At 38.4% G+C, this 27,852-nt stretch overlaps 1 protein-coding gene across 1 annotated transcript; it reads right to left on the minus strand.

Moving 5' to 3' along the window:
* Positions 1–27,128, minus strand: LOC143889993 (paramyosin). Its single transcript, XM_077394458.1, has 6 exons — positions 26,590–27,128; positions 24,354–25,571; positions 24,164–24,240; positions 7,262–7,373; positions 6,957–7,073; positions 1–473 (listed from the first exon to the last, which is right to left on the minus strand). Exons 1-6 carry the CDS (start codon positions 26,773–26,775, stop codon positions 129–131), a joined length of 2,055 nt encoding a protein of 684 aa, XP_077250573.1. The 5' UTR covers positions 26,776–27,128; the 3' UTR covers positions 1–128.
* Positions 27,129–27,852: the final 724 nt, after the last annotated feature.

Consider the following 27,852-nt stretch of genomic DNA (forward strand, 5'->3'; position numbering starts at 1 on the left):
TCTACATGCTCTCTATTTATATTAAACAAGAGTAAAATGAATTAATGTGACAAAAGAAACTCTAATCACCTTTTTTTTTTTCATTTATTTTGTGTAAATTACACGAAATTACACACGATAACATCAATTTAGAGAAGGGGTTCTGAGAGCTCCATCTCATTGGAACTCTGATGGGCCTCAGCCTGGGATCCTACAAAGTTTAACCCTAGCCACTGCCATGGCCAGCACACATACCTCTGCCTGTTTCGGTTCCCCGAGTCTTCCCGATTATCCAATTCTTCGATCTGACGTGTCAGTTCCTCCACTCTTTCCCTCAATCTCGAGGCCCTTGTGTCCGCCAATCTCAATGACTTCTCAGCCGTGTCTCGAGCAGCCATTGCTGCCGCTGCTGTCTCTTCTTTGAATTTGAGCTTGCTCTCTGACTCTAATATGGCTTGTTTTGCCTCCTCTAATTCCTCCCTGAGGGATTTTAACTGCGTGTTGCAATCAAAACAATTATAAATCAGATCAACACCTCCTTGAGACAAGTTAAAATGACGAAAAGGATAAATAACTGAAATTTTATATCATTTTTAGAAAAAAAAGAAAAAGAAAAAGAGAAGAAGAAAAGAACTGAGATTTTATATGGTGTGTGCACGTGAAGTCCAGTATTTTTTAAAAAGTACAATGAGCCCACTTAGTAGGATGATCCAAACAGTCCAAAACATGACCCACAATATAAATAGGTTGTACCCCGACACCCCGTAAATCATCTCCATAGGATGATCCTAACCCTCCGATCTATAGAGGTTTCTATAATGTACAGTCCCTCTACAGATTAGAGGGTTAGGACCATCCTATGTAGACGATTTACAGGGTACAGCCTATTTACACTGTGGACCAAGAAACAATGGTTTGGATCAGCCTATGAAGGGGCCCCACAGTACTTTTGAAAAATATCGTGCTTCACGCGCACACAGCATATAAAATCTCCAAATAACTAAATACATGTGGTATATTGTGACTAAAAATTTAAACAGTTTTCATAGCATCATTCAATAGACATTATGCAGTTACACTAATGTCAATATAAGTGACTTAAATGTAATGTGCCTTTATTCTTAAAGATGGGATGATGGCACCATGTTGTTTCTGCTAGGACAAGTGAAATTTTAGAACAGCCCAATTCAAGGGCTAGAGTAACCGAGTTTGCAATTACAAGAGATCCTGTCTCTGTTAAATGGACAATTTGATTTTGTTTGGTAAAACTGTGTTTAATTTATTTAGGATTTCATCAGAGTATTTGAAAGGAAAGTTCTGCTCGTATAAAAGGTGATAATAAAAGATAACAAGAAAAAAAAACTACAGCATTCCAGGAAGTGCATGGTACAAATTTTATCATTCATTCTATAAGATGAAGCCATCACAAAATAAACAGCAACGCTCTATATAAGATGAAGCCATCACAAAATAAACAGCAACACCATTACATTGAAGTCAAAGGATGCAGAAACAGAAAATTCAAAAAGCCACTCTTCTGACTCCCGATCTCTGGCAGACAGTCTTAGAAAGATCTCCCAATATGAAGTAGAGAAGGTGCCATGCTTAGTTGTAAATTTCATTTCGGTGGCCATTTTGTTTTGGCCACCGAAAAGAAATTTCGGAAAATTTTGTTTCATTTCGGTCAATTTCGTTCGAAACTTTTCGGTCGAAGGAAAAAAAATAGTAAAAAATATGAAAAAAACCCCAAAAAATCAGAAATTGATAGAAAGAGATAAAAAAAACAAGTAAATGAATCAAAATATGTAAAACATGCATTTTTATTACTTAAACATGAAATTTTCTTGGAAAAGTGCAAATGATACATAGAAAAGCATAAAAAAGGAAATACATGAGATCATCTCTCTGAAGTCACATGTCTCAAGAGCATCATTCATAACCCGAATGATCATACTCAATGTCTTTGTCGTCGTCGGCACCACCACCACCACCACCAGTAGGAGGAACATCTTCTTCAAAAGGTATGTCATCGTCGTTGGCCCCAACCATAGTCGGTGCTTCAAGATTTTCTCAACCAATATCTTCCGGCGTGAAACTAACATCTTCATCTTCCGCAACCCAATCCATCGTAACATCCAGATGATCTATGCTCAAAGGGCCGCTAGTGGTGGAAGATTTCCTCATCAAGTCCCTGAAAACATTAAGATTAATGTTTAAGTTTAAACTTAACTTAAAGTTTAAAGTTATGAGGTGAGCATTGAAAACATTAAATTAAGTTGTATACCTTTGCCAGAACTTGAGGTTGTAATGGACAAACACCAGGTCATTCAATCTTAGATGCTCCAACCTGTTTCTCTTTGTGGAGTGGATGTATTCGAATGTGCTCCAGTTCCTTTCATGTCCAGTCGCACTACAGGTCTGACTAAGGATTGACTACAGGTCTTACTAAGGATTCTGATGGCAAATCTCTGTAATTCGTCCACGTCACCTCCAAACTGATTCCACCATACAACTGTAAAGTATCTAATAGCTAAGCATTTATTTGCTGAGAAACTGAAAGTTAAAATGAAATAAACTTAATTAAACCAACCAATCAAATATACTTGGTCCGAAATTCGATCGGTTGAGGATTGCAAGCTTTATTCCAAACATACTGGTAGCCTCTCGATAAGTCTCAATTTGATTGCTGATGAGGTCTTGTGTAGCTTCATCATGTACTAATCGAGTGACGCATTCCAACAAGCCTTTGGTGACTTCACTATGCTTGGAGAAGGTTAGAGTAAAAAAGAGAGCATGGTTAAGAAAGTATCCTGCTGCATGGAGGGAACTGTGAAGTTGTCTATCCCATCTTTGGTCTATAACCCTTCAGATGGGCATACAATCTGATTTTTTCTTCAACCTCTCCTGGATATTCTCTTTGGCCTATCCACGACCTCATATAGGTAACCCATCGCCGGTTTGTCCTGCCGATCTACCAAACGTAGCACTTTTATTAAAGGCTCGCTGACGTTTAAAATGTACTTGCAATTGTCCCAAAAAGATCTGTCCAACATAGTACTAACTACCTCTTCACTCAATGAGTGTTGGACAAACCTACTAGTACTATACTCGTCAGACACGAACATTTGTTGAAGTGCTTTCCGATTCAACACCAGGCTTTGTATGCTTATGAAATTTGTAGCAAATCTGGTCCAAGCAGGACGACACAATTCCCTCCCACCAGTAAACTTTCTTATCAAATTCAAGAGGCCTCCGTGGTTGTAGATAAACTTTATAATCGTTCGAGCCCTCTCAATTGTGCTTGCTATGTGAGGAAATACACTCGGTTTGCTCAGGTGCTCCAAGATTAGATCTAAGCAATGAGCTGCACACGGAGTCCAGAAGAAAGTACCATATTTTGCTTCTAATATTTTCCCAGCAGCTTTATAACGGCTCACTGTCAGTTACAAACTGCACTAGATTTTCTGGATTAACTTCTACGACAATCAGATCAAAGATATTGAATAGTTCATCAGCATTCTTCACTATGCCAGATACATCAGCGGATTTTAGGAATATTACTCCTTTAGGGCAGTACATCAAAAAGTTGATTAGGGAACGTTGTTTGGTGTCTGTCCATCCATCAGCCATAATGCTACAGCTAGTGGATCACCATGACATCCTAATCTCCTCCAAGTAGCTATTTATTTCATCCACTGTATTCTTTAAAATGGTCCCCCCTAAATCATGATAACCAGGTGCCTTATAAATCGAACCCACGTCATTCACAACATCGAACATAGGTTGCCAAAAAGGTGAATTAGCAATATTGAAAGGGAGGTTGGCATCATAGCAAAGCATGCTGACCGCCATGTTTGCCCTAGCTATGGTTTCTTTGGTTGCCAAAGCACTTTTAATGCTTGGCTGGGCTCCGGGGGCTGTTCGTGGTGCCAAAAAAAATCCTGATCCCCCATGTGATTCCCTTCTTCTTCCTCTTTGTACCACTTAGTTCTACAACAACTTCCTCTCCCTTTCGCTGAGTTGGTATAGTGCCAATGTCTTCTTCCTCATCCTCCTCTTCTTCGTCTTCTTCTGGTGTGCCATAAAAACCACCAACATCTGCTCTGAATACGTTCTTCCTAGCCCTTCTTTCCTCTTTGAATCTAGGAGTTGCTTCATTCGGTATTTTACATCTTCAGACACTTTTTTACATGTTGATACCTCACTAGGAACAATCGCTAGATGTTCTTTCAAGCGGGTTATACCTCCACCCGATATGAATTTCCCACAAAATATGCAACTTTGTTTTTTTGACCCGGAACCAATGTTCCCTAAGCCCATGCCGGGTCATCCGATCTAGCAGGTGACGAACCAATAGAAGATGCTCCTCTAGAAGGTCTTGAACCACTCATTTTGTAATGAAAGAAGAGTAGAAGAAAGGGAGATATGAAGTTCAAAATGAAACTGAAATGAAAGAAAGGAAATGGAAACAAAAGCTTTAACTTTCCTGAAACTTGAAGCCTTCAGAGGAGAATCGATGCCCTTGAACTTGAACTTGAGTTGAAGAAAGTAGCCTTAACCATGGTTTTAAATTTCGGCCGAAACGTTTCGTTTCGGCCGAAATATTTCGGTTTCGATGGAAAACGAAACGAAATTCACAGTGAGTCGGAAAAGTACCAAATTTCGCCGAAACGTTTCGGAAATTTCGGCCGAAACGTTTTGTTTCGGTAAAATGGAAATTTCGGTGAAACGTTTCGGTGAAGTACAAAATTTCACGAAATTTCGGTGAAACGTTTCGGAAATTTCTGAAATTTCATCGAAATTTCGGTGAAATTTTTACAAGATTTCGTCCTAAATTTCGTACCGAAACCGAGATTTAAAACCTTGGCCTTAACTTGAAGCTTGAAGCCTTTGGAAATTTGTAGAGTGGGGTTGCAGTTGTAAACCTTCCCTTTGCTCCAAAATAGGATTTTAGATTAAAGATTATAATAGTTGAAGAAGACTTAGTAGAAGAGTGTATGTGAAGGTGGAGGAGAAGTTGGTGGGGAAAGGGGTATTTAAAGAGGTTTAATGGCTTCTATAAGTGAAAATGATGAAAATAACCTTCCCAATAGTTGGGGCTAAAACACTAAAAAGGCCAAAATAGCCGTTACAGGGGCATTGTGGTAATTTCTGTGAAAAAGTCAAAACTAGCCGTATGGACAATTTCTGACAAAATCTGGAATTTCGTCCATTTCAGATGAAATTCCGGATTTCAGTAAATTTCGTTCGAAATCACCAAAATTGACAGAAATTTAAACCGAACGAAATTTTGGGGATTTCGTTCCGTTTTCAGAATGAAACCGAAATGTTTCGTCCATTTCGGACGAAACAAAACGAAATTTACAAGTGAGGTGCCATGTAGTCCTCTCATAGAGCTGATATTCCGAGTCTTTTAACAGACGATCTTTGAAAAATATCACAGACAAGAATATCAATGAAGAAAATAGAAAAAGAAAAACGAAACTCTCTGAAGAAAAAACAGAAGAACAACGATAAAGAAAAAAGAAGAAATATAGAAGAAATCCCCCCCTCTCTCTCTCACCACATGACAGGCAATGGCCAACACACCGTATGTAAGTGTTTACCATTTAAAATGTACGCTTAACTTAGTTGCAGACCATAAAAATCCAATGTTAGCACCATAAACACACAAAAAACCCACTTTGTGGATATAAAAGTTACAATCGAAGCAACTAATCTAGAACCATGGCTCAGTAACCATTATTTCTCGTTTTGTTATCCTAAAATGGGCAAAAGGGACATTCCAAACAAAAAAAATCCCTCGTAGATGTGATCTTGGAAGAGAGGAAGAGAACACGCTGAAGAAAGGAAAAATGCAAGAACAACGATGAGAGAAAGAAATCTATCGCAAATAGAGATGATATTGAGAAAAGGACAACGAGATAAAGAGCAACAAAGGAAAAAAGAAAAAATATGAAGAAAGATCCCTCCCTCTCTGAGCAATGACGTAAATAAATGAAAAAGGAAGAAATGTGAAGAAAGACATCACCCTCCCTCACCCGCCTCTCATGAAAGCGAAATAACCTTGTGTGTTTTTGGAAAACAAAAGGAATGGATTTGGAACCCTTCTCCAAATCCTTTCATTTCAAAACTCTGAGACTTCAAAACTTTGATAAGTGAAATTCAAACAATCAAACCTTTAGACCCTTAAATTTCGAAGAAAATTATAGGCCTGGTTTCTTGCTCCAAAAAAAACTTCCTCTCTGGCCTTTCCTTTGATTTGTTCTTAAAGTTCTTCTATTAAACATGCTATAGAGCCACTTATGGGTTAAATAACTTGTGTTTTCCAGTTCCATGGTGATAAAAAAACGAAATGATAGAGCTGTTCAGAAGCTCCAAAGACGTCTCAGACAACACACTCATGTCTGTCTACAAAACACTGTGCCAGAGTCTTCCTATTTTCTCAATGATTTAAATTGATTCAAATGTAAATATTCTATAATCTGTAACGAAAATTTCTGTTACCCAACCTCATTATTTTTTTTTTGAAAATTACACAACCTCATTATTAACCAGCATTATATGACATTTAAACTAGTGTTTTGAAATTCAGACTCGGATGAGAGCTCGGCCAAGGTACAAAGGAGTCGACTTGGGCCGAGTCAATGATTGACTGTCAATTTTTCATTAGGCTCATACAAGTCAAACGAGTTTGATTGACTTGGTAGGGCAAAATTCGGACTTAGAAGAGAACTTGGTCAATGTAAAAGAGTCGAGGATTCTAAACAGTGATTTAAACGAGTTAAACAGTGAAGACTTGTTCCGAATATAAAAAAAAATTACATCATTGAAAAACTCATTTGAAAAAGGTAAAACACAACAACATAAGATCAGAGAGTAAAAAATAATTCCATTTTCAAAGGCAGAAGTCAAAAACAGTTTCAGGTGACCATTCAAAAAAAATACACAGTTTTAGGCCTACTGAGTGAGAATACCTGAGATACAAACTCTTGCTCAATGGCTCTGCCTGCCGCAGCTTCTTGCTCTGCTGCCACTTTCCATCTCACAATTTCTTCTTCGGCAGCCGCTATGTCCAGCATAAGGCCTTCCACCTTTAAATACAAAGAGACCCAGTCGGTGCTTTAGTGCGTAAAATTCGTATGCATCCAACTATGAAGTTGTGCTCAATTAATTCATAGATAGGGAGAACCAGTAATTTTAATATAAGCAATTTGAACACAGTTTAAAGATTATTTTATTCACATTGTAAAGCCAGAAATTGATTTGGAAAGTAAATTACATTTTCATTTGCCACTCTCTCCTTCTCTTCAAGTTCCTTAATGTGCTGCTTTCTTTGGCTGAGGTCTTTTGCTTGAGCCTCCACATGTGCTTTAAGTAAATTTGACTCTGCCCTTAATCCAGTAAAAATAAACAGTGCTCAGCAGAGGTCCTTAAGTTAATAAAGCGATATGCAAAACAAACTCTAACAAGCAGAGGTCAACTGGAAAACCAAATCAGAACAATGTACCATTCAAAAAATAAAATAATAATAATAAAAAAAAACTGGAAAACCAAATGACAGATATGACAGCACAGTTGCCAACATGTGGGTTCTGGCCAATATGACTCTGCAGAGGGTGTATCCACCTGATTTTCCTCTGCTTCCGTTTCTCCTGAATTGGAGAAAAACCACGGGAAATATATTTACTAAGGGAAATGATATATTAGCCCTTTTTTCTTCCTTGGGCCACCCGCTTGTAGTGTAAAGCGGAAGTCATAAATACACTAGATGGGGCTGGCCCAGGGAAGAAGAAGGGGAGAATATATCGCTTCCCAAAAAGAAAAGAATATAAATTCCTAACAAAACATGACTTGGAGATTTCATTACATCCAAACTTCAAGGTATTTTTTAAGTAGTGTACTACTGTTGTGCATACGATAGATTTTGTGCTTTTATTTATATTAGCACATCACATTTAGTATTTACACCTATCTCAAGAGTAATTAGGTCATTTGTCATCATTATGAGAAGTTTCATCCATTATATATTTGTGAATTTTCCTTGACCAAAAACGAGCCACAAATACAGTTTTAACCTTTGAGGGATTATTGAAATCTAATTTTCATGGGTAGGCCTAATCTAGGCTTTAGCACCAGAGATATTCATTAGGGTGATATAATTCACTGATTGAATCATTTTCATTGCTTAGTTGAACTTGAGATCAGAGGTAAAAATATTCCAGTTCAAATGGAATTTTTCTATTTGATGTCAGTATTGCAGCCCTCCTGCTGACATTAGCAGTGCAACACTACCTACAAACTATATAATCAGGATTTGTTGAACTATGATGATACATCATGGTTTATTAAGATTAATGATGTTTTTGTTGCAATTTCAACATTGTTTGATGTGAGTTACCAGACTCACAACATGAAATTCAAAAAATTGAAACCTTTACACTTTTATTTTGATCTAAGTTCCTGATTTCAGTTACATCTTGAGCTTTAGAAGGAGTTTCCACTTTCTAGTCTGGCAATTTTCGGATGTGGTTCATGTCATTTGGTTAAAAAATAAAAATTGACCACAAGCTAAGTAAAAAATCTTGAATACTATTTTACTGCCCTTGTAATTTTGTATTCTGTTCTGATTTGACTCCTAGATCAGATCCTTCATTAGTAGTTCATTTGGGTTATTGCAGGGCGCAAGTGAGAATATTTATAGTTTGGTTTGTGATGCTGCAGGCTGTACTCAGTATACCAGTTCCTCAACCAATTCCAAATCTTTATCTTTATTACCGCAATTTATCTTTGAGATTATCTGGACTATACACTCTTGAAAGACCTTCCAATTTGTATTTGATTATGTGGAAAGATGAAACAAGTTTAATACAGAAATAGAGAATTTTCTGCCATTAAACAACAAAAAAAAGAAATAGAGAACTTTCCAGTGCTAATTATGATGATCCAATTACCTACATATATGTACTATGTGTCTACGTCAAAATGCAAACAAATTGTTATAATAGAAGCGTACGTCATCTACCTTTAACACACCACTTCAAATGACATATTTCAATAAAACAATGACAGGTTGCCAATAGATTTATGAAGATAATCATTTTTAAAAATAATAAAATAGTTATGATAAGCTCCAATAAGTAACTTGGAAAAAGTGTCAGTTACTAGATCCCGAGTTGAGATGTTTATGTAACAAATGGTATATAATAAGCAAGTCCTAACAGAAAACCCTATAGAAAAGAAGAAAAAAGAGGGAATAAATGCTAGAGCTGTTCATACAGCCTATGGAGGGAAGAAATCAATTGAACTCAGAAAATTTAGGTGATAAAGTTGGTTTTCTTTAAACGGAAACAAAATGCATGCCCCACCAACCTTCCTCAATTGTTAGACCTCTTTACTAGCGTATAATTGATAAAAGTAGGGTTTCTTTAAATGGAAACAGTATGCATGACCTCTTTACTAGCATATAATTCGTTAATAAACAATGATAACAGGTTTCAAAACCAAATCAACTACAAACTCTTGCTGAAAATAGCAACTTTCTGCTCCGAACTTGGGCTCTTCAAAATCCTTACATTTCTCACCTATGACATTAAATATGAAGTAAATGACGTTCACCAGCACTTTTATGACGCTAGAGAAGAATACTTGCACGCAGCCAAAAGATTGATGAGGTACATCAAGGGCACTATTGATTACGGCTTCTATTATGGAAAACAAAGGGATAAACAATAAGGCATAAAGACACACCTAAGTAACAAATATCATTCTCGGGTATTTCACGGCAAGGGAAACTCTCGGGATATTTTTTTTTTAAATTTTTTTCTAGGTTTATGCTGAGAAAACAATGATAAAAATAAAAATATTTAAAAATATATAATTTAAGAATAAAAATATCATGATAAATGATTAAAATGAAAATATCGCTAATTTTTTTAAATCTCGGGATTTTGTCGTTTTATCAAAATGTCATGATAAAATCAGTATGTTTTGAAAATATCCGAGAAATTTTTTGACATAGGGACACACTGATGTATATTGGGAAGGTGATCATTATACCAGGAGGTTAGTACATTAAGGTAGAAGGATACATTGATGAGATTGGGAAGGTGATCATTACATCAGGAGATCAGTAACAGGATTTTGCATGTTAGTAAATGGTTAGTTAGTATCTTGGAGCTGTGAAAAGTAGTGTATCATTGATAGATCGAGAACAAAAGATTAGTACAGGGCTATGGCTTCAACCAGAGAATCATTGATAGATCGAGAACTATTGATCATTGTCCTCTTTGTTTAGAGGATGGTGAATCCATAGATCATTTGTTCCTTCATTGTAAAATCGTAAGGGAAATCTGGGGTTTAATTTTTGTGAGGTTTGGCATTAATTGGGTTTTTCCTCAGTCGATCCCCCTTCTGTTGGAAAGCTGGGATTTTGTTCCTTGGAAGAAGAAAGGAAAGGTATTGTGGAGAATTTGCCTTCTAGCTCTTTGGTGGTCAGTTTGGAAGGAAAGAAATGGAAGAGTCTATGAAGGAAAAGCCAATTCTGTTTTCTCCATCTTCCAGAGAATCATTGCTCTATCTATTCAAAGGGCAAAGAGCACCCCATTGTTGAGATTCGTGTCAGCTTATGATTTATGGGAGAGGTGGGAAATAATCTGTATGGAAGGGGTGTGTAGGTCCAAGGTAATGCAAAAGTGGGTTCAGCCTCCTGAGGGATTCTGTAAGTTAAATGTTGATGGGGCCTCCTTCGGAAACCCTGGCTCCTCGGGTTTTGGTGGTCTGATGAGAGACCATGATGGTGTTGTGAAGTGGGCCTTTTCCGGACCAAATGGAATATATGATTCTTTGGAGGTTGAAGTGAAAGCAGCTTATTTCGGTATCCTTCATGTGGAAAGAAATATTTTGGATAAGGTGATAGTGGATGGGGACTCTTCGAATGTTGTAGATGGCTAGCTGGTTCACCACCCCCCCGTCGAAGATTTCTTAGTTTTTTTAACGAAATTGCTGATTGGGTGTCTGATTCATCGATCTCCTTCTATCATGTTAGAAGATCAGCTAATGAAGAAGCTGATGTTCTAGCAAAATCTGGAGTGAATAGGCAGCGCTTGGAGTGGTTCGACTATTTACCACCTTGATTTATATCTTATATTGTATTTGTATTTTTATCTTTGCTTCTCTGTACTTGGTGGACCATCTCGGTTCCGTTTTTTATTTAATATATCGCGCCATTTCAAAAACAAAAGGGCTATGGCTTCAACCATAAAAGAGCTAGGTCAACTAACATTGACTAGACATTAACTGCGGGAGTAACAGCTTACATCTTAACACTACCACTCTACTTTGTGCAATCAAAGTACGATTAAGATGACACAAAATCCAGTATTTAATTCTGGAACCAACCATATTGATATTGACTACCATTTCATTCAAGAGAAGGTAGAGAGTGGTGAGGTGTTTCCCATTCATGTACCTAGCCGTGATCAGATTGCAAATGTGTTTGCGAAGGGACTTGGTACTGATCCACATATTGGTTCCATTGAAAAGCGGAGAATGTTCCGTGGAATGCTTCAGCTTGATGGGGAGTGTCAGATAGGGTTGAATACCCTTCATTAAGGGTATTACTACAATTTTTAGTTTTGCATATTAGGCTATATTACATTAAAAGGCTCATATTCTGATTTAATGAAATGATGTTAGATTGCTCTCCCACAACTTTCTTTCTCTATTCTCCTTTTCTTCTCTTCCATACATCATATATTGTGTATTATGATTTTACAAAGAATTTCAGAGTTTAAAATGGCATGATACCCAAAATTTTGTGGTAGTAGGGCCTAAAATAGAGGAAACTTCAAGCCCTTGCTCAAAATCAAACCCGGAAAAAATTTCCTTTGGTCCAGAACAAGCAACCATTAGTGCAAGTGGATACATTAGGTGAAAATGAAGTATGTCGTTCTAAGAATGATTCAAGGAAAGACTAGTAAAGTAAGGCTTCCATTAATAAAATACAGTCAACATATGAGACATCTGATGTTCTAACTAATTGTGTATACATTGCTTTGGAAGCTACTGATAATTGGTTACTGTGTCAAACGGACGTAAAAAAGAAAAAAGAAAAAAGTCTCCATGGAAACCTAATTCTTTTTCTTGAACAAATAATTCATTAAAAAAAGCTGAAACAAATGATGGTTGACCAAAGGCAAACAAAAACAGAACAGGAGGACGAAAAAGAATAAAAACTTTAGTATAAAATACCAAACTACAAAATTTGTAGGAGGAACTCCAAAATTAGCTAAGATGTTAGCAGTATAGAAACTCAGCAAAATTCCTTTCAACTCTCTAAAATATCTTCTCAATCGTCAAGAAGGATAGGAATCTTCGTTGTTTAGCTATCTCATGGTACTGACAGAGTAGCCTTCAAACCAAACTTTGTTGATGCCAAATATTGCCAACTACTTGATTTTGCACCATGCAGCCTTAACCTCAGCCTCAATAGCATCACTCTCCCCACAAAGGCCAATAAGAGCCAAAACAACCCTATCAATAGTGTCTGAAACAATCCCCCCCTATAATATCATTACGGATTTCATCAATCAACAAATGGTACTTATTCGCTCTTGGCAAAATTGAATTTAAGCCAACCACTAGAGAGGGCTAGCCAAACATCTAGGGATCTGATAGTTGAACTGAAATCTATGAAAATTAAGATCCAATAGTAAATTAATCTTGAACAGGACCCTTGCAAATCAGCTGGATTTAGAAGTTCATTATGAGGCTTCAATAATTATGCAACCTTACCTATGCTTTTCCGCTTTACTATAAAAGCACAATATCTCATTCTATATAGAAGCCAAAACGTTAGGGGGAAAAGGATTCCACAAACATATCAGCCTTCAATTGCACATTGGTCTATGCTACTAGAAACAAAAATCACTAATTTTAAGTAAACTATTGACAAACATCAAATAAATAAAAATAGCTCTAGATTAGGGCAGACGGCAGACCAAGCTTTGTGAACCACAAAGCATGCATACCAAAACCCGTCAAAAAATTTCCCCTTAAACATGTGGTTGCCAGTAAGAATTTTTATATGCAATGCCAGCCCTTAAAAATGCAACAGGCCAACAGCTCAAGGAGAGGCAAGGGAACTCAAGATATTAAGAAACTTGGTCTTCAAGGAAGATGGCATTTACAGAGAATATTCGGATTTAACCAAATATTGACCTATTTGCTCATGGATTCAATTACAACATTGAATCCCTTCATTGACAAGAACAATGACCTCAACCTATGGGATAGGGATAAATTCATTTGATGCCCTCAATGATAATATTGGATTAATTGCAATATTAAGTCCAACTTGGTCTGTTTAGTCAGATTACAATCCAAGAATTCAATGCCTTAATATATACATTTGGAAAATCTGAAGGTAAAGTGGAGTCCCACTCCACTTATTGAGCAAGGAAAAAAATTTACTCCATTACAGACAATTGGATTAATGTACACTCTAAAAGGTAATATACTTGTTTCAAATTATCCAACATGGAAGAACCATCACCAATCCATTAGTCTAATCTAAGGCATTTTCCAGACGACATATAATACCTCAAGAATTATACTAGCTCATAACTCCTTATTGTTGAAGAGCAGTCTCCGCCATAGTTGCCAGGGCGGGAAGCGAAAAATGAATCAATCAAGAAATTACAAATTTTCACAAATGAATATTATTGATTTAATAGAAAAAAATTATATAAAAAGAATGGCAAAAAATAAGCAGAAAAGAAAAAAAAAGTGATGAAAAAAATACCAAACAAACAAAAAAAGAAAATAAAATTTTGGGAATCACAATTCCCAAGACATGGGAACTAGCTTCCCACACGAATCGGAAACGTGCTTCTCCAGTTATGGGGAAGCGCCGAGTTTCCCGCTTCCGAAACGCAATTCGGGGAAGCGCACTTCCCACTTTCCGGGGGAGTTTCCGGTAACCTTGGTCTCCACTACCATTTGGCTAGCATTGTTTTAAATTTCCACTGAAATCGATACGAAACAACTAAAATATTTATGTTTTCATCCCCACTGAAATGCATACAAAAACCAAAATGCATATAGAAACCAAAACCGTAATTGTATTACCAAACAAGGCTTCTTTGATTTGGGAGATAGATTTTCACACACATAATCCTCGCTCTCTAGTCTCTACCCATTACTTTGTACTCCCAGCCCCCTCAATTTTCTCCATAGGGCTTCTTTTTTCGTCCCGAACAGCCAATGCCAATTTCCTAACAAGGCTTTGTTCCTCGTCATGATATTTCCATGACCTATGACCCCTTTATACCAAGCAAGGCTTCTTTGATTTGGGGAGAGATTTTCACACATATAATCCTTGCTCTCTACCCCCATTACTTTGTACTCCCAGCCCCCTCAATTTTCTCCATAGGGCTTCTTTTTCGTCCCAAACAGCCAATGCCATTTTCCTAACAAGGCTTTGTTCCTCGTCATGATATTTCCAAGACCTATGACCCCTTTAGTTTATCTTTATAAACTGTCTTCCAATTCACGAAGTGTTTAAGCCTTTCCTGTCTTTGTTGTCTTATCAAAGAATGTTTTTTCAGAGCCTTTCAATTCTTTTTGCCACTTCAACCGGGATTTTAAACAGCAACATATAATAGTTTGGGAAATTGGCAAGAGTCACTTTAATCAGTGCAATTCTTCCACCAAAAGAGAGATAAGACTTCTTCCATCCCGCTGATTCCCTCTCCATGCGATCTAAGATCGGAGACCAAAGGGATTTTGGGTGTTGCCATATCTGAGTGGGAGACCAATTTAGGTAACTGGGAGGTTCTCATGTTTACATCCATAATAATTGAGAAAGAAGACGTTCACTCATCGTCTACATTGCACCCAATAATGGGAGGCTTTTCCAAGGTTGATCTTAAGACTGGTTGTCACTTCAAACCATTAAGAAATTATCCTTAATTTTTTCAGCTGATCACAGTTTGCGTTGCAGAAAATTAATTTGTCCTCGCGAATTGAAGGTGGCTAATTCCTTCTTCCATGCCCTTCATGTCAAACCAAAGTTCCGTCCACCCATCAAGTACTTACGAATGTCCAATCCACATGTTTCTTTAACCCGAAGAGGAATGCGGCCCCGGAGTGGACCACAAATGATATAAATATAGAAAACCAACTGAGGACTAACTGCCTTGCCTCTGCAACAAAACAGGGGATAAATCATAAATCCCTTAGATAGAACACCAGAGCCCCCACCCCCTACAAACATATAACTCTCATTTGTCCGAGTGAAGATTGGAGAAGCTCAACGCATCACATCCCGCAGCCGCTCTAGCTGCTTTGGGCATTTCCCTCCAAGATCTGAACATGGAATTGGCTTTGAGGAAACTGCACCGTTTGCAAGAGCATCGGCCACAGTGTTACTGATGTTGTAATAGAAGATTGATGCAAGCAAGAAACTCATCGATTTCCCGACAATGATAGCTGATCAACCATGAACGGCTCTTCTTGATAGTAAATCAACTAAGACCTTACTGTCCGACTCAATGACGACTTGCCTCACCTTGTAGGCTAAGCATAAGTGAATACCATCTAGGAGATCCCTCGTTTCCACAATCATGTTGGAACTTTTACATTAGCAGTTTTGAAAATGCAAAAATCACCCTCGAATTCACATCTCTCATTACGCCTCCTACTCCGGACTCACCTGGATTTCTTTTGAATGCCCCGTCCATTTTAAGTTTTAGCATCCCTCTTTCATGTCTTTTCCACCAAACCTAAATGGCTCATTGTATTTTAGGTCTACAGGCTTTCATACCCAAGTTGTCTAGAGCTAGGCGATTTAACAAATCAGCATCCTTTTTCGGGCTGCAAAGAACTCTTGTATTTCTAATTCCCCCCACAACATAGTTCAGCAGCCACTTAGTATTAGCCCAACCCTCCATTCTGAACGGGCATCGCTCCTTCTATATTTCCCATACAATGAACATAGGTATCGATGCTTGAGAGAAAACCTGATTGGGATCTCCTTTTGCACCCTTAGTCGAACCACGCAAGGATCTGGCCTTTCACTCGTTGAAATTGATTTACATCTTTTTTGATAAAGTTTTTTGTTGCCTTCTTGAAATTGATATACATCTTCACATCCCAAATATTGGTAAAGGCAGACCACAGTCTTCTAGCTCAGGTCGTTGTTTACGAACAGATGATTGATGATTTCCTCTTTAATGTTTGCACAACATACACACACTGCATAGACACGGTCTTCACTTTGTCATCCACGCTCACAATGTTTTGGAAAATTTTCCATCAGAAACAGCCTATCTTGGCTGGAGTGGATCCCCATATGCCCTCACAACCCAAACAACCTTCTCACTTCGGGTTCTGCAAGAGTTCCATTCTGACAGAGAAGAAAAAAGACCTAAGTAGTTGGACTCCAAATAAGCTTGTCTTTGACCGGTGTCAGCCTTATTTGAAAGCTGTTCAAAATCTCTTTCCGGGCCACAGGTAGGTGTTGCATGATCATATCCATCTTCCAACCACCCTCAGGAAGAGTCATATGTTTTAATCTAGTGTTCACCTCTAGCGCCTTCCTGTTTTCGGTATGTTCAATCAAAGGACTATTGCTAATTCATATGTCAGTCAAAACACCGATATCTCATTCCCCCAAAATCCATCTAGCATTTTCCTTGCACAAAGCTTCGGCATCTATATTCGAGCTGCTGCGAACAAGCAGAAATCTCAGCAAAGGTACATTGGTGAATGGTGGCATCCCTCGGCCAAATCCGAACAGTGAATCTTCTCCAGAAGTTGGGAAGTTGTTGGGAAATATGGCGGAGGATTAGTTCTGCTTAGCCTGTGCTTACTGGAACTTCAAATGGCGGCGTTGTTGTCGATGGTGTAAGCAAAACAATCGGGACCACCTACCTAGAGGTACAATCCCATATCCACGAAGAGGGTTAAGGAAAAGAAGAAACAAGGAGAATTCAAACTGGAGATCCGGGGATTGGAATTGTTCATCCTGTAACTATCTCAATTTCAGATGGAGGGACAAATGCCGGAGGTGCCATTTGACTAGAATGGAGGGTACTCTCTCCTCTGGTGAGAAAAAAACCAACCAGGATGCCACTATGGATAATGCCAATAAGGAAGCCGATCGATGGCCTAATTCGGGGACGATCTCTTCTCTGATTGAAGGGGGTACTCCGTCCTTAACCATCTCGGGAAAGGAAGTGGAAACAAGACTGGATACCCTTAAAAATTGCCTCATCGGGAAGAAGAAGAATACATATGAATCCCTTGATGATCTTTGGCAGTGGGCTAAGAGATCCTGGAATATCCCTTCTCTTTCCTGTCCATGCGACTTATCAAAGAATGAGGTTTTGTTTATGTTTGAGTCGGAGGAGGAAGCCGCTATGATCTTGGCCAAAGGAATGGAGGCGTGGGATAGCAAATTGCATTCTCTCTCTACCTGGAGTACAGAGTATGTCCAAGGTATGGAGGCGACATGGATTAACTTTGGAGTTGAAATTCGGAGTAATAGATGTCAGTTGAGTGCTGAAACCGTAAATCAAAATCCTCAATCTGGAAAGGCTCCTCCACTTCTGGAATTTGACCCCTCGAAGATTGGTACTCAAAATCCGGAAATGATACCGACGGTGCCAGGGACGATGTTATCACATTGCTCAAAAACTCTGGTAGGGAGACCGTTGACCCTATGGAGCCCACGAATTCAAATTTGAAATTTCATCACCTGACAGCAGCGTCAGGTCACTTGCAGGGTATTGCATCTCCCTCCTTTCTATCCCTTCCTATGAAGCGATACGGCATTGGGATTGTCAAATCTTCCTAGTCTACTCTGCCCCCTCCCCACGATATCGGAACCTACTAAGAGAGGGTCTAGAAGAAATAAACAACCTTCTTGGCATGTCAGTTCCCTGCGTCAAAAGCAACTGAAGTGTAGACTTGCGAAGCTAAAGACAGATCTGGGTATCAACAGGCCTGGAACTTCTGGACTACCCACCCAGGGAACATTTCCAGAAATTAGAAAGACGAAAAATAAGTGTTTTCTCTGAAGTGGTAGAACTCCTCTTTCCTTTATTGACAAGTTGCAAGACATGCTATCATATCTTAATAGGAAGCCCATAATCTGATTGAGAAGATGTTTTCGCCCCCATTAGAAAAAATCACTGTAGCATCTTTATGGAGACAATGAGTAATAGAGATGCTGGCTCAGATCTCCCAAAGTGGCACTCCCTCATTGAAATAGATTGGAGATCCCTCTGATTAGAACTTCTTCGGCTATTATGAATAGACAAGGAGATAGGTGGTCTCCTTGCCTCAACTTTCTCGACGATTTGAAATTGGCAGAGGGTTCCCCATTCAATATCACAGAGAACATTTCTGAGTTGCTTCACTGACTAAACTCCTCCACTTCTAAGAAAATCCAAATCTAGGGATAACTTGTTGAAGAAATCCCAAGCTCAGCCTTTCATATCCTTTAGGCATATCGATCTAAAGCTCACAGTTCCACCTCTCACTTTTTTCTTTTTTCTTTTTTTTTTTGAATGGTAGTTCCACCTCTCACTTTCTTTCCCAACCCTGCCATCATATTATCAGTAATGAACATGTCCTTCACAAAAGCATCTTGCTCTGGAGAAATCAGGTTAGATGAGACTTTTGCATGTCTTGATCTAACAAACTTAGAAAAATTTTATAACAAAAATTACATAGGCTGATAGGTCTTTACTCTGATAAGTCCTTTTTTGAAAAAGTCTTTTGGACTTCCCACTTTTGGAATTATAGATAGAAAAGTAGAAGAGTAATGTCTTGTTAGACTATCTCCTCGAAGACAACCTCTGCCGCAGCCCTCACATCTTCCTTGATAGTTTCCCAATAACTAGGGTAGAATAAACCCATCCGGGCCCCGGAGCACTCTCAGTCAGACTACTAAAGATGGCTTTTTCAACTTCCTCTTCAGAGGGAGACTCTAAAAGCATGTGGCTCTCCTCTTCTGAAATCAAGCTTGGTATCAAATCTAGCATCTCTTCATCTTTAACAACTCCCTCATCCATTGAAAGAAGTCCATTGCCATCGGTCTTATGTTCATAGGATCTCCAACCCATTCATCCTCTTACCATATCTTTCATATCCCTCCATACTTCCTAGAAGCATTGGAGAATTTTGAGTTTTAATCCCCTCTTTGAGCCACTTTTCTTTTGATTTCTGCCTCAAAAAATCTCTTCCTGTAGGATGGCCTCATTGGGTTTAGCTCTTGCCCTTTCGAAGAGATCAACATTACTTTGATTTGGATTTCTTGTACTAGTAAAATATGCACGTGCCACTAAGGTATTTTACAATTTGTTTATTTCAATATTTATTAATGAATTAGTATAACTTTTTAAAAATATTGTTCAAATATTGTTCAATATTACTACGTAATTATTGTTAATTTCAGAAGAAATTTTATATTAGAATAATCAAAGAAATGGCAACATGATCAATTAGTAGAAGAAACAGGGAAAAAATTTCTTTGAAAGAACAAATAAACTTCTCTGATTTATTGGAGGAAGAAATAAATGTTGTGGGGTGGCATGGATCGAATGTTTGCCTGAAACTGAGTTTTTCCAGAGGCTCCCTTCAATTCAGCATTCTTCTTGAAAGAAAAGGGATATTTTTTTGCAAGGAGGAGAGAGTGTTTGAGAGGCAGAGAGATAAGACTGTAAACGTATCATATACATATCACAAACCTAAGCAAATCTACATCAAGTTTCGAATCTATAAAAAATCAAATCATAATGATAGTTCCAGCAGAGCCTAATTCTATCATTTCAGCAACCTATCAACATGCAATTCTCCAATTGCCAGCTTCCACCACCGAACAAGATCTCGCTATCTAGCGGTTTCTAAGAACTAAAGAACAAAAAGCATGATAAAAATCTCCAAACCATATATTTCAAAACATCAGCAGAACACGCACAACTCTTCCCGAAGCTTTTGATCCATCGGAGAGACTGGGCTCTTAGTAACAATTTTACCTACTAAGATTGATAAAAATAAAATGTAAATCAATTTAGAATAGATTTTATACAGTCTATACGGATTTTCTTTTGAAAACCATAGGCACTTGATCAGGATTTCCGACTGAGAAATAAAAAAATATACAGAAATAAGAATTCCCACAAATAACATGGCAAATGGCAGGGACATTGCAGCAGTGAAATGGCGAAAGTACCCTAGACAAATCCGACTTAGTGAAATGGTAGGGGCATTGCAGCATTGAAGGCAAGGGCCCCGTGCGATGCACGGGCTGACAAAGAATTGTACAGACCACATCATAGGTTGATCCAAACCGTCCATGTGATGGAACACACAACATAAATAGGTTGTGCCCGTAAAATCATTTCCATAGGCTGATCCTAGCCCTTCAATCTATAGAGGTTTCCATAATTGTTGTTCCTCTTAAGGTGCCCGGAATTCGTCAATATTTTTACAGGTGTCCTGCATTCGTAATATCAAACTTTCCGTAATTTGACCCTCACATAGTGAATAAGGAAAAGTAGTTTTTTCGTCATCGTTAGGGGTGTAACTCGGGTCGGGTTGAGGCCAACCCGAGGAACCCATTTTTCCAACCCAACCCGACCCAACCCGATTTCCAACCTGGCTGGGTTCAACCCAACCCAACCCGATTTGCAATTTCCTCAACCCGACCCAACCCGATTTCCAATTCGGGCTGGGTTGGGTCGGGTTGACCCAATTTGACATGGCACCAATTGTTGACCACCTCAACTCAAGCCGGGTTGTTTTGGATTTTGGGAACCAATAGTGAGTCACCAATAATCAGTTTTTAACTCACAATCGGTTCTCAAAATCCAAAACAAACAGAAAGAGAAGCAAGAACAGTTGTTCACAGCCAAGATAAAGAGAGAGAAAAGAATAGAGAATCAAGATAAAAAAAAGTCAAAATCAAGAGGGATCAAGATCAAGAAAGAAATCAAGATCAAGGAAGGAATCAAGATCAAGAAGACAGATAGGGGTAGAAGGGGGGTAGCTTATAAACCCAACCATGGGTGAGAGAGAGGAGGTGAGAAAGAGAAGTGATAAGGATATGAGAGAGGAGAAGGGAAAGAGGTAGGGAATATAAGGAGCCGAAAGAGAAACTGCTATCTAGTGAATCAAAATCGGGATCTCAGTCAAATCTTTCCTAGAAAATCATATCAGTAAAGAAAATACCTAACAAAGGACCAAACAGTGCTTATAGGGTACGAAAATAAGGGGGTGATGAAAGGATCAGGAAAGAGTATATGGATCGCAATGATAAGACAATTGGGTTAAATTGGGATGTACTGATGGAAAAAGATTTGGATACGCGGAAAAGAAAGGAAGCAGTTCAAAGGGTGAGATTGGCAGTGTAATAGGTTATAAGATGTAAAGGGGAAATAGAATCAATACCTGGGAGGGTGTGCCGAGCTTCGTGCCTTGATCATCTGCTACAGGCAGTGTCGGAGAAGAGAAAGAGGGAAAGAAGGGTTGTTCACAGCCAAGATGAAGAGAGAAAAAAAAATAGAGAATCAAGATCAAGAAATGATTCAAGATCAAGAAAGGCGTCAAGATCAAGAAAGGAAGAAAGGTATCAAGATCAAGGAGACTGTTAGGGGTAGAAAGGGGTGGCTTAGAAACCCAACCGTGGAGGTGAGAAGATAGATAGGGGATATATCATAGGGGATAAATCAAGATCAAGAAATGAATCAAGATCAAGAAAGAAGTCAAGATCAAGAAAGGAATCAAGATCAAGGAGACAGATAGTGGTAGAAAGGGGTGGCTTATAAACCCGAACATGGGGGGTGAGAGTCAGGTGATGAGAAAGAGAAGTGAAAAGCATGTGAGAAAGGAGAAGGATAAGGAGAGCAGTGAGGAAGGTGAGGGGATAGGACCAAGAAAAGATGAGGAACGAGAAAGAATGGAGAGGAAGAGGTGAGACGGGGGCAAGAAAAAGCTGTTGAGAGAGAGAAGTCGAGATGGGGGAAGAGGAGACCGGAAAGCAATTGCAAGAGGGTTTGTATTATTCAATTTCCAAAAATTAGGGTTTCTAAATGGAGCAAGGGATATCTATAAGTAGGGAGTATTAGTTTAAATGGGATCAGTTGTGGGCCTAAGGGGCTGGCCAATAGGAATAAAGAAAGGGTTTTGAAAGGTTTTAAAAGGGTTTAAGTGATGGTAGGTCTTTGGAAGAAAATGGTGAGAAAGGAGGGTCATATGCTCCAGCGGACATATGAATTATAACCCTAAATAAGGCCTAAGCATAGTTGTAAATTCCGTTTCGGTGGCCATTCCGTTTTGGCCGTTTTGGTCACCGAAACGAAATTTCGGTGGGATTTTGGTCATTCCGGTGCATTCCGGTCGAAACTTTTTGGTCACACAAAAAAATATTAAAAAATATGCGAAAAATCCCAAAAAATCAAAAATCAATAGAAAAGGATAAAAAACTAATAAATAGTCCAAAATATGTGTCCCAAAAGGCATATTCATTAAAAATACCCTTCCAACGGCCATAAAATGGTCATAAACGATAATAAAATGAAGGTACAAGGGTCAAAAAGCAATCCCAACAGCTATAATGGCATTGCCATTTTTTTTTTGAAAAATTTGTGCATTTTCAATCAATTCTGGGCGAAACAGGGCATTCCGCCTGTTTCGTCCGGAATTCCGGCCGGAATGGACCGGAATTCCTGCCGGGACAGAAAATATGCCCAAACTGTTCCGGATTCCGAGCCGGAACCGGAATTCCAATCCATTCCAGCCGGAACGGAACGGAATTGATAACTATGGGCCTAAGTAAATAAAATAAATATATAAAAAAAATCTTGTCCGTAAATAAACAAGTTCTAAAGGCAGTGCACATTATCAATTTAAAATACTCACAGTAAGATTAGTATTTACTTTATCTTAAGTTGTAGCATGATGATTAAATTTAAGCTTTTGACTAATGATTTAGAACACATAAGACGAACCTATAGCATTTAGCGACTAAGAAGAATAATTAAAATTTTCAAATATTTTCAAACTTAGTATATTAAGGTTCTCTAATATAGGACACAGTATTTTCAAACTTAGTATTTTCACACCTTTTTCTTATATACTCACCCTCTTCCTTTTCATTTTAATGTTTTTTCATTAATTCTAACAATTTCCAATGAGTCGTTATAATCAGTCAAAGATGTTTGAAACCCTTTGTTTTTTAGCATTTTTTATATTTCTGACAATTTCCCATGATGAATAGTCGATTTGACCCTCGCAATACAATATAGATCTAAGTACCACCATGAGTATGGTAAAGCCTCAAGATTACAATGGATTTTCTGTAGCAGTTTCATTAATTCTAACAATCTCCAATGATGAATGGTCGATTTGTCCCTCACGATACAATATGTATCATGACCATGGTAAAGCCTAAAGAATCTAAGTACCACCATGACCACGGTAAAGCCTAAAGATTACCATGTATTTTCTGACCAATCCAATACCTAATCAATCCCCAAAATCCCTCTCTATAGCTCCCATACAGTCCTTCTCACTCACTACTCTCTTTTATTCCCAATAGAACTCTCTCACTTCCTCTCATTCATGTATGTGAGGAAACTATAACCACAACCATTAGATTTACTACATAATCACATTGTTATAAATAGAGCCTCAAAAATAAATAAAGAAAATAAGAGGTGGAGATTCATTGTGGGCAGTCGACTAATATCGACCAGCATATAAACTCTTCTCTTCTCTTCCTATGGCTGCAACTATAACAATTTCCAATGAGTTGTTTTAATGAATCAAAGATGTTTAAAATAAATAGAGGGCCCGTAGATGTCAAAACAAGGATGCAAATATCAACACTATCTAACACAAGAACCATATAAGTACCTAAAAAAATTTAGGCATTACACATATACTCCTATTTTCTATATATTGGCATAACCATGGCATACCTATACCTACCTTGGTAAGATAAAACGCTAACCATTCTGGCAGTTAAAAACTAACCAAGTTAAGGAATAAAAGCAAGAAAGAAGAAAAGAAAACAAAAGCAACATGAGGGAAGTGACCCATTGCTAGCATCATAAATGTCTCAACATGTGTGTATGTTATCTTGCACAGATATTTCCAAACAATACGAAGATACCTTAGTGCTTCTACAGAATGCTGGAGCTCAATGATCTCAAGCTGAGATGCCTTGACATTCTTTTCCAAAGCACCAGCCTAAGTAAAATTCAACAATCTTTATAAGATTAAATGTTTGAGGAATAAAAGCCAAATCAAAACCTAAATTCATTCAGAATAATAGAAGCACCGCCATGAAAAGAAATACTTACCAACGTATAAACTTCATCCTCCTCTATCTCCACCACACCTGTTTTATCATGGGCAGCCATATTTTCACCATTCCCAAGAAGTTTGTCAAATCTGAAGTCTATACCCACATTCCTTATGCCATTTTCTGCAACTTGAAGGACCTCACTAGTTTTAAATGAAGTATCTGATGTCATCTTTCCTAACAGAGCACTTCTAAGCAAGGTACCGATATGTTGTCTCTCCGTCACCAATCGAGCAACTGTGTTATTTAGATCTTTCACTTCATTGCCCCTTTCTTCCAATCCGACACTTACTTTTTCCACAGCAACCTTTGACAACTCATAAACAGACATCATTCCCGCCAAGGAAGTCCGTAAATTCTCATCCACATCCATTTCATTCGGCAGAAACAAACAATCCGACAAGTCCGTCTGATCTAAGTAGTTAACATCAACCATCTTAATAATTTCACAAAGCTGGTCATGGGCTTTAGATATATAATTCAACTGATCAATCAGTAATGGCCTCTGTGAATCCACCTTCGCTTCCAAACTCCTCAACTTATCATCATACTCCTCCCCAATTTGCCTCAGCTCATCCGATTCCTTTTTCTTCTCCGCCATCTCTCTATCCATCTCAGCAATCTTCGCGTCTTTATCAGCAACTGCTTTCTCCAAATTCTCAGCTTCCGAGGTCTTCTTAGCGACGTCTTCCCTCAACCCATTAATTGTCGCTTCGAGCTGAGAAACTTCGATGGCGATTTCATAATTCCTTTGTTCCATCTGTTCCCTTGCATCATTCCTAGACTTTGTTGCCATATCAATCTGCTTAAGAAGCTCTTCAACAATTTCATTTGTTCTCTTTATGATTCCATAACCAACGGCGGGCAATCCAGAGTACTTTTGAGATCTTGGAAGACCCCCTCCAAAATTCTTGAAATTACTGACCTTACCAGATATCTTCTCAATTCCCGTCACAAGCATTTGAGCTGTAGATTCAATCTCTGACCTAGACGAATCCCTCGCCTTAACCAGTTCGTCCAGTTGCCGAGAATTCTCTTCCCTTTGGTTCGAAAAATCATCCTTAAGTTTAATAGCTTCCGCCAATTCCCCAGATAACTTTTCAATTGATTTCAGAGCCTCTTCCTTCTCGCGCAATGCTTCGTCTCGTTGCCGCCCACTCTCATCCCGTTTCTTAATTGCCTCGTGTGCAAGCACTTTCAGGCGATTAAACGAAACCTGTGATAGAACACAGTCCTATCAAAACAAAAAATAAAGAAGAATAAAGTAGGAAAAGGCTACATAGAAACCAGAAAACAAAGAACAATTTCCAACCTTACAAAAGCCTTCATCATCTCGGGAAAACCTAAAAACAATCAAACCCACTCCCATCGGAATTTCCCAGTAATTTCAAAATGAACAGAAAACGTAATAGAACATGGTTCTATCAAAACAGAAATTAAAGAAGACGAAGAAGAAGAAGAAAAATAGAGTAGGAGAAAAATGGAGAAAACAGTGAGTTAATTCGAGGAAACTCAACCTCCAAACTAAACGTAATTATTACTTGCCGAATAGCCATACGGCATCTACAAGTTATAGAAAATAGGGAGCACAAATAGAAAACATAAATCAGCAGGAAAAAGAGAAAATTGAAGGAAATGATATCAACACAAGCATGTTTTCCTACTTGCACAAAACCAGGTTGTCATTTCTTTTTTTAATTGGTTTTGAGATAGGGGTGCAACTCAGGTCGGATTGGGTAGCGTTGAGGCCAACCCTAACCCAACCCAAGATTGCATTCTCTCAACCCTAACCCAACCCAACCCAAACCTCGGGTTGAGGATGGTCAATCCTAACCCAACCCGCTTCCAAATCGGGTCGGGTTGGGTTCGGGTACATCTCGGGCCAAATAGAAAAATATAAGGAAAAAAAGCATAATCCTAGCAAAACATGAGAAAACTAGAGGACAGAGGTCGGGTTCGGGTCAGGTTGCCAAGGCCTCAACCCTAGCCCAACCTGAAATTAAATCGGGTTAGGAAAAGGGTTGGCTTTTCCCAACCCTAGAAAATGCAATCTCAACCCAAGAAAATGCCAGCCCAACTCTATAATGTGAGAGCTCTTGGGAACTGTAGTTAGTACAAATATCAAGACATGGTTGTGCTGATATCATTTTCCAAACGGAAACCTAACCCTACTGCAATATGGAAATCTAGTTATATGGAAATCATCTAAATAAGAAAAACATAATTGTAACAACCTGGAGGTCTGATTTTGCCGTCTCGGCCGTTTCTCGGGCTTTTCGCTCCCGTTCTAGCTCGGCGAGAATTTCATGGAATCTGTCAATGGAGATTTCTTCTTGAGAAGAGGAATTTCCTATCACAATTGGAACAACAGGATCTTCGTCTTCCACGTCACTGAGAACAGCCTCTGTGTCTTCATCCATTACGCAAACCTGACTGGTTTTAAACACCGATCAAAACCCTTTCCATTAAATCTGATTCTCTATGTTTGTATGATGGGAGAGGGCGCGTATTAGAATAGAAACCCTAGAATTTGTTTTTGAGAGGAAATAGAAAGCCTGAGAGAAGAGATTGACAGTTTCTCTTGTGAAAAAGACGATTGATTGAAGGAGAAGAAATGAAAATTGATGTAACCAATTTGAGAAATCCAATTGCGATTGATAAAAGGAGAACGAACGGGCACGGCAAATCGAGAGACGACTTACCTACCAGTCTCTCTCCCCTTACGATAAAAACGAGTTAGAGTAGGGTCCGTTCGTACCCGTGCCCGTATTATAAGAAAATGAACAAATTAACCCTTATATCCTGGAACAAATGGTACACTCGTATTTTACGAAAGGGCCCTCCCACGAGAAATTCAGCCCCTTTTAAAGACGAAAGTGGTGCCGGAACCGGTACGACTACGAGCTGCTACTCTCTCTCTCTCTCGAAAGCCGGAACCGGTGGAGCCGGTATCTCTCTGTAACACCCGACCACACCGAGGGTCGGGAAAAGTGAATAATTTTAACTAAATCTCAGTTGTAGATTCCCCAATCAACTGTTTAGATCTTCGATTGGAGTCTTTTGGACCGTCGGATTTGCACTTACTATGAATAGTAAGTTTGAACTTACTATAAATAGTAAATTATGTTTTTACTACAAATAGTAAGTGGGCCGCATGTTGACTCAAATTGAATTTTCTCTTTTATTTCACTTAAATAAAAGATAAGAACTAAGAGACTTAAATAGAAGTGACACTTACCAATTCTTTTAGACTTAGAATTGAAAACGTGCTTCTAATTTGAAATAAACTAGGAAAACACAAAATCTTTTAGACTTAGAATTGGAAACGTACTTCTAATTTGAAATAAACTAGGAAAACACAAAATCTTTTAGACTTAGAATTGGAAACGTGCTTCTAATTTGAAATAAACTAGGAAAACACAAAATAAAAGAAAGAAGAGAAAAAGAGGAAGAGGGAAAGAGGGTAAGAAAGAGGAAGAGGAGATGAAGAAGAATAT

Source organism: Tasmannia lanceolata, unplaced genomic scaffold, assembly GCF_043159265.1.
Source record: "Tasmannia lanceolata isolate RefF3 unplaced genomic scaffold, GAP_Taslan_0.1 ptg000013l, whole genome shotgun sequence".
NCBI lineage: Eukaryota > Viridiplantae > Streptophyta > Magnoliopsida > Canellales > Winteraceae > Tasmannia > Tasmannia lanceolata.